Below are 13,401 nucleotides of genomic sequence, written 5' to 3'. Positions count from 1 at the left end.
AATTATACAAAAATCATGTACATATTTTGGCAGCTCTAAACAATATATATATATATACTTGGTTTTACTTTGCGGAAAAGTAACTTTTGACAGTTTTAGATTGTGACTGGCTGTAGCTGGAAAAAAAAATAATAATTTTTCTCCAATAGGGCAGTTGGATGTTTGACAGCACATCAGATTTGTAACAAGAGACTTACTGTATGAGTAAGCCAATAAAGCTGTTCCAGACATGATGATTGGAAAACAACAGTACACCTAGTGTCTGCCCTGGATAGTACTGTTTTGACAGGAGGAACAAGGAAATGTGGGTCAGAAGAAACCTGTTTTTTCTTTCGAGGTGGTAGAAATCAAGCTACAAAACATGAGCCAAAAGATGAGAAGCATTACATAGCACTTGTGCCTCCAATATTTCATTTTCCCCCGAGGCTGCTGGAGCCATAAGCGTAACAGTAGGAATTTATTAAACTTAGAAAAAACCCCACACTCCTTCCAATTCAACAGCATACTACATTATCATTGACCAGATTACAAAATTCAAAACAGCTAAATACTTGGGATTTTGGGAAGGGGCTGGGGAAGGGGAAGAGGAAGAAAAATATTGGGGAAAAAAGTACTCTAGCTCCAAATGCATTTTACAATCTCAAAAAAACCCACACATTTCAATGATGAAGTACCAGTTTGCCTTGGTTAAAAAGTCACAGAAGCCTTCAGCTTCAAAGTACAGCAATTTTTTTTATTATGAGAAAAGAAAAATACTCAAGATGGACCACTAGATTAAGATGCTATTAAAATATAACCACGAAGGTCAATAAAAATGAATTTCTTTATGTAGTTGGGAAGAGAGGTTATTTGAAGTATGAAAGAACTGGGTGTGGGTACTTCACAGCACAGTAATGCTTCCAATGGCTTAACCGTACGAGCCAACTGTTTTACATTATAGGTCTCAGTTTTGTATCAGAAGATCTACAGGTGTTCCTCTATATATTTCTTTTGGAATTTGGGAGATTACAGATTTGGGTTTTGATTATTTTTTTTTTTTTAATTTTGGGTATCTAATATTTAATGAATACATATGCAAGTACACACAGAGAAGCGTATAGGTATCTCGGTTTTAAAAGGCATGTTTTTCCTCTTTTTCATACAATCAACACTCCTTTTTGAAATCTTGCTTCTCCTGCCCCATGCTATATTCTCCACTACAATTTGTTATTTGGCGGTGCAGACTCCAAACATCGATATGTAGTACAGCATTAAGGAATTTCCTGAGTCAGGTTTATTCATCATTACCTGTAAAAAGCAGGAGAGGGGGAGAGAAAGGGTGAGAAGAAGCGACAAACACACACAGCAGGAAGCTGGCATTACAAAATAAACTAGAAGCCACAATTTAGTAAGCGATAACACAGGAATTCACTGAGTCAGTCACCAATGAGGTGACTGCTACCGAAGCTGCCCTGAAAGCACTATGTGTACCAATACTGAACAACATGTCAACTTTCTTGGAGTAGTGAAGTTAAGACAGTTTCATCTCAAGTGGCCTGCTTCAGTTAGAGCCATCCTCTTAGTAAAGAGCAATACAGATGTTTTTTCTAACTTTTCTTATTGGAAGAGTATAAAACTTTTGAGACAGAAGCTCATGAACGTGCTTCTGACTGTCACTTGTCCTCTATTCACCTTTATTAGCATAGGATTTTTTCTTTACATGTCTGCAATTTAAAGAACTACTTTAAATGTAGTTCTTTATGTACTTTAGTACTAAAGTACTACATGTACTTTCAATGTCTGAAATGTAAAGAACTTCTCTTTACATTTTTGCATGCTACAAGAGATTTGTAAAATACAGAATTAGAACTGAAGCTATTAAAAATAGCCATTTGTTAATCAGCATTTTGCAAGATGAAAGCTTCTTTTAATAGATTCACTCAGACAACAGCTTACAATTTGTAGCCAACGTTTCAGCAAATTGTCATTTAAGCCTTTTAGTGCTAGTTTTAAAATATCCTTAAGGTGAAGTGGCAAGGGAAAGAAATTGGAACAACACTACAGTTACCATTTTCTTCTTCTACTTTATCAGTCCTTTGGACATTTGAAAAATGAACTACTACAATATATCTTTCCAATTCTGTCATTAAATCAACAAATAGTGGTTGAAAAAATTTTTTTCAGACACTTTTCTGAAATACTTGTATAACTGTGAAAACAGCATGGTACTGGTTATTCTTACTGAGTGGCTCTATATCAACAGCAAAGAAAAATTGACACAATGTAATTCATATTAGAATTTTAAAACTAGTTTAAGACCTTTTCCCCCCAAGCATTGACACATAAAAACCACAGAAAGCTGTAATCTTATTTGACCCTTTATCCACTGCTATCACAACATATTTGTAAAAGATTTAAAAGATGCAGAAAGTAGATGTTGGTTAACATGCATTAGAATGTTTTTTCAAAATTGAAATGTATTAAATAGTGATCATTGCGCACATTTCTAAAGCTAATATATAAAGCTTCTGATTTCTATAAAAATTATAATAGAGATTTTAGATTTCTTTTTTTTCTCTCAAGTAAAGACTTTTGTCATTAGTAATCTAAAATTATGCAACTGCAGTTGAATTTTTGACATGAGAGAAAAAAAACACAACAAAACCCATTTCTCATTGATAGTGGTCTGTGTGGAATTTCGTAGAGTGACTCTGAAAGATCCAGGAACTCTCTGTCTGGCCAGTAATCTGTGCTAAGCTAGGCAAGGCTCCCAAGCAAGATAAATTCTCCTCAGGTATTACTGAGCCACCTGAAAACTAACGTGGATGGTACCTGTGCATCAAGTTCTTCTGAAAAATGACACCTATAGGATAACGAGCCACATGAAATTTCCTTTTCAGAAAAGCAGTGATACCGCAACCCGTTAGAAGTAGAGTTTTAGAAAGAACAATGCTATTTTAGCTAGAAAATCGTTAATTCTTAAGATAAAATTGTTTTGCATTCTGAAAGTTTTATTCTAGACTTCCATCTTCCCAATCTGCGTCACTGTTCCACATAAATTAATTACACTGCACCTTTCATAAGACAACTGCTGTTACGGTTGACTGTGCATGTACATACTGTTACATCAGAGTGGTCAGCATGCGTAATCAAAGTTTGTCATGTTTTGTTGCAGGAATGAAAATACCCTTTGTGAAAAAAATATTTCTATCAATTTAGTCAATCAATGTAACAAAGCATAGATGTGTTTTAAAAATATATTAGGACCTACTGTATGTAACCAAGAAAGAACAAACCGTAGTTGCCAGGATACACCGAGATTACCTTCTTGGTAGACTCCGTCTGCCATTACTAGGTGGAGTATTTTGGCATACAGGTGTTTGTGTTCATTTCCAAGAATAGTCTGAACTATGGTTGAACAAATATCAATATTTTCATCTTCATCTTCATGTACAGCCTGGGAGAAAGGACAATCCATGTTGCTAAAATTAAAACAGGTATGGAATTAAATAGTTCAAACTTACTAAATGCAATTCATGGTTAAACCCAGTTTTCCTCCTTAATCCACAGGCATGGCATTTTCTCTGGTAATATTTTAATGTGCCAGAATAAAAGACTAAAGAAATAAGCATTGATTCTAGTCACACGATGCGAATAGTTACTGGCACAGTAAACAGCCCAAGGTATTTGTTTCTTAAAATATTTTCCACTTGAGGTTATTCCACAAACCTTTATTTTCTCATAAGCTTCAATTAATTTATCAGAGCCTATTTCCTGCTCCAGGTTATATCTCAACTCTTCCAAATGGCTGAAGATACTATCACATTCTTCACATTCACTGGCTATCTCTCCATCACTATTATCTGTAAAGAAAGGAAACAACAGTAAAACCTCCTCAGTCTTCCTAAATTCTTCATGTTTTTTCTGCCTCCCTAAACTTGATATCCACACAGACCTCTAAATGTTGTGAAAGCAGGTGAGCTCAGGAGCACAATGTTGTCAGATGTTCTGAACCACCTGCAAGGAAATAGGAACAGTCCCTTCCCTGACAGCAAAGAAATTCTGAATCCCAAATGAGAAGCATCTAGTCATCTCCTCTAAAACCTCACTCTGATAGTTAACTGTAAGGGTATTCCTAACTGAAGGAAAACAAGGAATGGCCTTAAAGCAGACTTTCATTTACCAAAGCAATGTTAGGAGGTCAAGTTCCATATAACCATTCCACATATTTCTGAGGTGGAACTGATGCAGGGTTCAGTGGCTGTCCTACTCGAGGGAAAAGAGCTCCTTAATGAAGCAGCTGTCTTCTATCAGAAAATAAGGACATGTATTAAGAATCAGTTGTTTAATGTCTGGTCTGAGATGCATCTTGTTCCATGGAGCAAGTCTAGAAAACCCAGTACTAATTTAGCTACAAAGTTCTTCATTCTTTTATGAGTGCATCTCCTTCGTGTTGCAAATTCAGTATGCCAATTGGTGCAATAAGACACATGAGAGAAGCCACAATGATGCTGCTTATAGGCTACAGCAACCTTAAAAATAGGTTTATAACCGTGGAACATTAGGTAAGTTTAACAAAAAAAAAGAATCTGCTTTAAAAGACAAGACAGAATCCCTGTGTAAAATCCTCTTATAAGATGCAAACTGCTTTTGCCTAAGAAAAATACTTCCTTAAACAAGTATTTGAATGATGAAAGCACTTTACCCAGGGGCGAAAAAAATACAACTTTTTAGATTTCCGAGTTTATATTATCGAATCTTTAAAAAAAATACACAGCGTTGCCTGGTAGGTCCCAGACTTTGTGAGTTAGTACTAAACCGCTACCGCTTTCAGTTCCTTTACGTGACTAGCGTAAGGTATCATCCCGACTGGGCCATATCCCTGATTCAACAGTCACATCAATAAGAAATTACTATTGAAATTGAAAGAAAAGTTGTATATTAGATGACTTCTAATCCTCTATTTAACTTCTGGATCTTGAAAAGATTTTTTTTCAAGTTCCATCTGTTCCCCTGAGTTTTGAAGGCCTCTCTCCCCACCCCCAGCCATGAAACCCACAATTCTTATGAAATACCATGAACGCAGAAGGTGGGACACTGACACCAAATACTGTAACACTTGCAGCAACAACAGAATGACAGAAACAGACAGTACTGTATGTTATCAGTGTATAACGTCAGCATTGCCAAAAAATGAAAGATGATGGTATTACTTAGGTTAATTTTACCTGGACTGTATTGTACAAATAATATCTTACAGATTTTCAATTTGTTTAAAATTGTCTTCAATCAACCAAAATGACACAAAAGTTATGTTTTAGATTAGCTTCTGATTTTATACATATTTTTATACTTCTATTTCTAAATGTACTTTATTTTACAGCAGTAGTAAAATACTTACATTTCAACCAGAATTTAAAAAACAGAACTAAGACTTCAGGACACCACTGTGTATAGCTCATGCAAAATGCTGAAAGCAGTAATAAATTTTTCTGTCTCATTTTTAGCTTGACTGCATTAACAGCTATTTTGGGCTAAGGACAAGGTTAGTAATTTCATGTCCCTTTTGACTGCTTGTTAAATTACTTAATTGTACCGTAAGCTGGATCCCAGATACTCCAGTCATGTCAATTGCTATTTCATTTTCACTCTTACATTGCAGTCATGAATTATTCAAAACATATGACGTGCACAGAGTCTTTGATCTTCCTTGAAGACAAGTTCTAGGCAACTAGAGAAGTGACTTATAATCACTGCCCAATAAATAGCCAACGTTTAATTTGTAACATTGAATGTTGCTTAGATGTTGACTTTAACATTCAGAAAGTTTAAATATTATGATTTTTAAAAAAAACTTCTGTATAAAAATGATTAATTAGGGCTTTATTTCATTATAAGTCTAAAATGGAAAAACATTCTTCTGCAAGTTAACATCCATAAATAACTTATAAAACAGGTATAATAGAAATTATACCTGACTGCCATTCCTCATTAAGTGCACTTTCACTGCTGGGGTTATTTTCATCTCCTTCATCCAGCTCTGTACCATGTGTTATGCATTCGATGACATTAGCCTTTAAAGTAGACTCTTCCTCTTCACTGAATTCCTCACTAGGCTGCTCCCTAAGCAATTGTTCCATTGAGGCCCGGAGTTCCTGCAAATCTGTATCTGCCTCCCCAAACATACTAAAAGAAAGTGATATAAAGGTTATATAATTAATACTTTACAAGACAAACCCTGTAGGAAGAGCCCAGTTCTTTTGTTAAGACGACAAACTGGAAAGCCAATGTAGCTGGAGGAAAAAAAAAGAGTGACAAATATTTGTGTCCTCAGTCCAACATGATTGCAGCACTGATACCACTATATCATGCATGACACAGGGAGCAAAGATTAGCTAAAAAGACATCAGAGCATTTCGTAGAAAGATGATGACAGATCCTCTATTCAACTTAGTTAGTAAGAAAATGTCAAAATCTTTCTATTTGTGCACTACTATAGGACTGTGGTAAGTATGACATTCCCAATGCAGATAAACGTGTCTGAAGCAAAAAGAGATCTAGATCTCATCAGAATAGATACACCAGATGATTTCACCTCTGCAGGCTACCCAAGCTGCAGGGAATAGCCAAGAGTCAGGGTCAGATTTTGAAGCCTCTGAACGAATCTGGGGGACATGAAGGACATCCCGATACCATAGTAGAGAAGACACGAGTGAGATTGCCACAACATAAGAAGAAAGAAAATGTCAAGAAATCTTCATTTCTGGAAGAGTGGTAGGCATCAACTTTGATCTGCTTCAGTGGAATGCAAGACACAGAAGCCAGACAAAATAGCATCTTGGATGGAATTTGGAAAGCAAATTCTGAGAGCTATTATAAGCAGTACATACTGTTAACTTCTCAGTTCTCTGGAACAAGACTCAAAATAAATGGTGATTCAGTACAGGATTTTTAAAATTTGGGTAAAAATCCCATGCTGGTATATTGCGTATAATTGTTAAGTGTCCAACCAAAAATATTCTTGATTTAAGATGCCTGTTGGAATACTTGATAAATTCAATACACTCACATGTCCTCAGAATCAGAGGGTCCTTCTTTGGCTTGCTCATCTTCTGTATCATCTATTTCAAGATTATGCTGATGCTGTACATCTGCTACACTGGGAACATCCACTAAAGTTCTGTACAGTTTGCAAAGATCCGGGAGCGAACACGTTCTCAGCATCTGCAAAGGTAGTAGAAAGTCTGTTTGGTAACGATACTGAAGACAGTCTAAGGTTACAAAATACTTTGAGATTTTCTGGGGGTCCTTTTTCATTTGAGAGTCAACTTCAAAATAACATGTCCAGCACAGACACTCTGATTGTTGAAAACTTGACATCTTGAATTCTGCCTCACGGCTAAAAGGAAAGCATTCCTTCTGCCTTTACAGGTTACAGTGACTGAGAAGCTTTAAGAACATCAACTAACATACAAATTCTGATTTTGTGCAGACTTGTTTATTACCTTGACAGCTATCTAAAGAAAAGGAATGTTGCAGTAGGTAAATAATATCTATATGCTATTGTTTACCATGTATGTATGTCAATCACTTTCAGCTTAGAAGTATTTTAAATAGCTGACAAAGGAGTATTTTTTAACACGACATTTTATTATTTCTCTAGGTTGCTCACTGAAAACAGTAACTTTTGTTTATGGTATATTTCAAGGCAGTTCCATAGTATTAGAAAGAAGTTCATTACAAGAAGTATTAGAAGTTCAAATTACAACAGTCATCTGTTGCAATGGAAATAAAGGAAGATGGAAAGTAACTGTTTGCTCAGTGATCTACCAGATCTCTCTCTTAAGAAGGCTAAGAACACCAAAAGAATACTAAATATTCACCATAGTATTAACGAAACAAGAAACAAGTCTTAATTGGCACTAAGAAATTTTTAGCAATTAGCCTCACCTTCCTTCAGCATAGCTCTGAATACATGCAGTGTTTGCTCCTAATGAAAACCCCTCCGTTTTAATGAAAAAAGCAGTTCTTCAGCTGCAATGTGTACCAGCACAGTGTATTCACATACATGCTCAAATATCAAAGGTCTGTCAGCACTGGGCCAGAAATTATTTCCATCAAAGGAAAAACCACCCTTTTTGACCACTACTACCAAAGTGAAGGAACCATTAGAAGACTGACTTCACCCCATCATTTGAAAGTTTCTAGGTATTTTGAAAAATGCTTCTTTTCTTATCGGCCTATTTCTGTTAGCATACAGACCTGCCTACAGCTAAGACACTGACTCTGTCTGCCTTGCTTCCCGCTGCTGAAGGTTTCCTTAGTTTCCGGGTGAGAGCTGCAGCAGAGGTATATTGGGGAAATTCCAGAAAGTTTTACACTTGCAGACAGTGCAAAGTATTGAACGTCCTCTTGTTGCAATCAAATGAGGAAAGGGCATTTGTTGCTCTCTTTCATCAGGCCTACTGCAGCAGAAACAACACTGCACCTGCTGCTTCTCTCCAAGCTCTCTGCTATTATATAGAGCTCATCTGGTACTGCGCTAACAGTGCTGTGGTGACAAACACTTATGGCCAGAACACGTGCCAAATATGCAGCAACAAGTGACACACTGAAGCAGTTCATATTGGTACACCGAAGAACTTCATTATAAAGCATATCCATTACTTTCCAAATCTGATAAGGGTACAAAGAACCTTCTTCTTCCCCCTACTCACAAGTTAGCTTTTCTGCAGTCATTGTCCAGCTGCCAGATAAACAGCTTCATAAAGTAGCGAAGTCAATGAAAATCTGAAATTGACTTGAGTCATAAATACATTTATGTGAATATATGGATCTGTGAAAACAGATGCAAGCTTGCCAAGCAGCCTTATTTTCCCACAGATGCAAACAGCACTATTTATTAAACAGCACAGTATTATGCTTCCTAGCAATGTATCAACCAACAGATATTATTCAATATTCAATTAATTATCAATAGTGCAACCTCTTTCATGCATTCACCAAAAAAGGCTGGGAGTCAAAAGAAGAAAGATTCTTCCTTATCTGGCGTTTGACCACCTAGGAAATCATTTACTACACACTGACTGAATGCATCGCAGGTGTGCAAGTCTCAAGAGAACCCTTGCCACCAACTTTTCTCCAAAAAGCAGCTGCTCTTCTATGCACTTTCCACTTCGGAACCCAGGCAAGTATTGCACATAATTTAAGAAGTCTGTTTCACCTACTAGTTCCATAACTATTCTTAAAATAGTTTAAATTCATGTCAAAACCACATTCCACCATCCTACGCTCATTTCACAGACTGTGAGTTGCCACTCTATCCTACGTAGCTGGTCAGTAAATGCCTTCAAGAAAGCAGTTAGTTCCGTTCACTCTTCTTCAGTCTTCCTGCTTCACAGCCAGAACCTGTGCTAGTTGGTTAAACGTTACAGGAAAAAAACAATCACTTGGTTGCCAGAAATTAAAGGACACCTTTGCTGATCTGTTCAGTGTTCATGTTTATGATGGCAAGGTAGCAGTAAGTCTGAAAAGCGCACAAAAGGAAGAAAGCAGATAGAGGAAGTTAGGAATTGCCTCAGTTATGTCTCAGAGGAGCGGTGGCATTCCTCCACAAACACCTGGACACAGAACGCTGAATGGCAAAACCAGAGCCTCTCACTGCTGTGCAAGTCCTGCTGATAAAACGAACACAGTGCAGTCACACTGCAGGGCAGACACGGCTGACAAACACAAACGCCTGCTGAAGCAGTTATGCCAGCTGTTCTGGCCTCACCCAGACTCAGTAAGAAAATAGTATTACAACAGGAAAACAAGTATTCCTTTTTAGTTTTTTAAACTTGCCTTTGGGTCGTTTGCATCAAAAAGCCCCGTAGAAAGTCCAATCAACAATGAACTTTGCCTTTATTTTTGCTGGTGATATGGAACGTGAACGAGGTACAAAGGCTCTTCCTGTGAAGACTGAGCTGACAGGACTGGTGAGGCTGTTGGTACAGCTGTGGGCTGTATTACCCTCCGGAATAAGGGTTCAGGTTGCAGAAAGTCACTGGAACAAGTTTCTGATGTGGTAAAAGACAGTCTGTCACAAGTCTGAATAGATTAAAACCCCCAAGCTCTTAAGCAAAAGGTAACTAAAGTGAATAAAACTAACTCATTTCTGTTGTACAATTAAAAGAGAAAATAGATAGCACTGTAAAAGTATTAAAATCTCTTTGGATTATTTTAGTAAATAAATTAGTGTGAAATTCTCCCCTTTTAACTTTTTGACGATAAACAGCCCTCAACTATAGCCTATTCTGTCCTCATTATCCAGTCCATGTCTGAAATTACAGTATTACGGTGTCATCCATTTTCATCTGTTGCTTCTTGCCTTATACTAGATTTCTTCAAAGCTACCTCAACATAATTCACCCAAACACTGGAAAAAAACCCTCAGTTTGCTTAAGCCACCCATACATAGATGCAATAGTATCACCAGCGATACCTGACAGTATTGCCAATGTTTCTTCTATTCTACTGTAAAACATGGAGACCTCCAGAATTTACTTCAAAGACCTCTAAGAGCAAGCAATTCTTCTATGCAATAAAGATAACGGATTATCATTAGCAGCTGCTTTTTATCCAAGCTGCAGCTCAATATTAATTTCAGATGTCGATAAACAAAGCAACACTTTCATTAAGTAAAATAATCAGATTTCATAAGATTTTAAAAGGCTGTAACATTCAGAAACGTGACATTAACTTTTAAGTATCAGTGCAGGCCACTGCCCGGTTCATCTGTACATAGCATAGCTTCATTGTTATGTTTTCTTCCCAAGTGGCAAAAACAACACTCACAACTTGTCTTCCTAATGCAGCAGAAATTTGATTTTTAGAAGTATGAACTAAAAAAGAAAATTAAAACAGAAAACCTGCTCTTTTGGGGCTGGTAAAGAAGCGAGAAGGAATGGCTCAAGTATTGCATACTGCCAGCTACAATAAAAAAAAGAAGAGACTTCAACCGACCTTCTGGAGCTTCCTTTTGTGGTTGTACCTTGTCAAGTGCTAGTTTCTCAGAAGCTGCCTCGTTTCTTCTGTCATGTTGTGTGCCATTATAAAATACCACATCCAGGGGAAACATCATGTGAAAATAGTCATTAGTCTACTGGAAAAGTCACCAAGTGCAGTAAAACAAACATAGACAAGCAATGAAGCTTTAGCTAAGCTTAATGTTTTAACTGGTGTATCTAAATCCTACTCAGGTAAAGCCAGTTGTTTGATCTGAAGAGAGAGGGATAAGAAGAAGAGAGAACAACTTACTTATCCTCTTCCTCTTTTACCCACACTTCATGAACAGTGATAGGAAATTCCTTCCTCTCCTTACTCTGGTGCTTTTTATCTTCTGCTTCTTCCAAGATGTCTGCTTCCAAATCATCAGGCTCTAAAATTAGTAAAGTCATATACCTCATTAAAAATGAATCCCAAACAAACAAAAAGACAGAACAGTCTATGCATCTTAAGATTACACTTAAATCCTTCAGCTTTAATAATTTTCTGCATTTTTCAGAAACAACTGAAGTTTTGTAACCTCAGAGCTAAAAGTTTGTTCCTGATACAAGGAAAGTATCTTAAAGCTCCAACAAACTATGTCTTCTGAAAACCTCAGTAACATTTCCCTAGACATCAGCAGGATGCTGGTATCATACAGGGGAAAAGATTCCAGCACAACTGATGGGGGAGAAACAAACAAAACAACCCAACAGCAACAACAACAAATTTGAAGCACTTTAGAATTCCACTTGTATTCCAGAGAGTGTTCTATAAGCACAAGAAAAAGGTTTCTGGAAATTTATGAAATACACTAGTGAATCAAATTACAACACAGGCACAGAAAGCACTTGGTCCTACCTAGGAGGTGTTGATAAAAAAATACACATTACTTATGGGAAGATATAAAAGTATACGGGGTCATTACTTCCCTCACTGAATTCGAAAACAGACTGTAATTAGAATTACTAATGAAATGACTTACCATTGAGCATAACAGGTTTGCTCTGCACCTGAGTAGGTTCAGCTCTTTGAGTTTCTTCTGGTACAGTCATGTCAGACTCTGTGACACCAGCTGGTACTGAAGACTGAGCTCCAACAGTAGGAAGAGCTGTCTCTCCCTTTTCCTCTTTCGCAATTAAGGACTGACCATCTCCTTCAAGAAGTTCTGCAGTACCTAACACAAAATTATTCTATTATTTAAACAGATAATAAACTACAAGGTGACTGCAAGGTAAGTTGAGAAATTTTATTTCTACAAAGGAAAATAGAATAGATGCATGCTTGTATTAGAACTATTATAAAGAGGAAAGCTAGAAATATTAACATTTGAATTTTACTTGCTACATTATCATCAGTACAAGATTATACTTGGAAAGGACAAAAAGCAGGAGCTGACCAGAAAAACATCCACTGATATGGTAAGTCACACGCTAACAAGAAGGTTATAGGGCCTATCTAATACAATATTCAGTTGATGACACCCTTTTAAAAAACAGACTTGTTTCTATGAATAAACCAAGTCCAAGACTTTTCAACAAAATGAACATCCTCCCTATTCAGCACATCCTTCTTAATTTCTTACCACTTCAACAGAATTTGAAATATTTTGGTGTCTTCCAGTATCAGCTTGTGCTGACATGTAGAACTGAGGCAACACCAAGAAGTGGAAAGCAAAAGTGAGGACAGAATATGCTTTTACAACTTCAAAATTGTTCTCAGCAGACTAACTGGCAATCTGGCACCCCCTACGCTTGCAGTGCAGCTAGTGACCAGCTGTGCTTACCATTTGTTACCTCTAGTTCTTCGAGTAAGTCAGTTTGCGGCGGCAACTCTGCTCCTAGGATCTTCAGGACTGAATCGGTAGGGTTTTTGCCCCAGACCTTCCTGTGGGGTTCACCAATATCTAACTTAATTACTCCCCCCAGAGTTTGACCTGTTGGGACACAAACGCAAATCTAGAAACTTTCAGAAATTAGAAACTTTTATTGACTTTCTATATAACAAACAAACAACCTCCACAAAGCAAAAAACCACAAAGCCAGAACTCACATTGCCTCACCCCAAGTCAGGCAGCCTAAACACTGTGGTCAAGAGTCTGGAGTTTTTCTTCTGCCAGTTCCATTGAATAACAGGAGTTATTCAATGCCACTTAACATCTGCAACTCAATAGCTGCAGGAGATCTTTTCAGCAATTCAGGCACTCCAAACAAAAACAGTAGGAGAAATGTTTCAAACTGGCATGAGATGGTCTTCGCTTTACCTGAAATGGGAAACTAGAAAGTCTCTTGTCCTGCTATTCTTTGACATTTGTTTCTGTTATTTCTCCCTCCAAGGAAAATAGGAAATATAAAGCAATAAAGAATAGAGAAAAGAAAGTTTCTTCATCTTCTAACA

General features: G+C 37.1%; 1 protein-coding gene across 1 annotated transcript in view; it reads right to left on the bottom strand.

Annotated features, from left to right (window-relative positions):
• Positions 1-831: 831 nt before the first annotated feature.
• Positions 832-13,401, bottom strand: part of NEK1 (NIMA related kinase 1) — a 47,589-nt gene continuing 35,019 nt past the window's right edge. Inside the window, 10 exon segments of the mRNA XM_086611711.1 lie at positions 832-1,287; positions 3,304-3,436; positions 3,709-3,842; positions 5,954-6,165; positions 7,049-7,203; positions 9,823-10,037; positions 10,984-11,051; positions 11,278-11,398; positions 11,990-12,181; positions 12,791-12,940. Coding sequence (XP_086467837.1) covers positions 1,274-1,287; positions 3,304-3,436; positions 3,709-3,842; positions 5,954-6,165; positions 7,049-7,203; positions 9,823-10,037; positions 10,984-11,051; positions 11,278-11,398; positions 11,990-12,181; positions 12,791-12,940 — 1,394 coding nt within the window. The 3' untranslated portion in view covers positions 832-1,273.

Source organism: Tauraco erythrolophus, chromosome 5, assembly GCF_009769465.1.
Source record: "Tauraco erythrolophus isolate bTauEry1 chromosome 5, bTauEry1.pri, whole genome shotgun sequence".
NCBI lineage: Eukaryota > Metazoa > Chordata > Aves > Musophagiformes > Musophagidae > Tauraco > Tauraco erythrolophus.
This window is presented reverse-complemented; position numbering and strand designations above follow the sequence as displayed.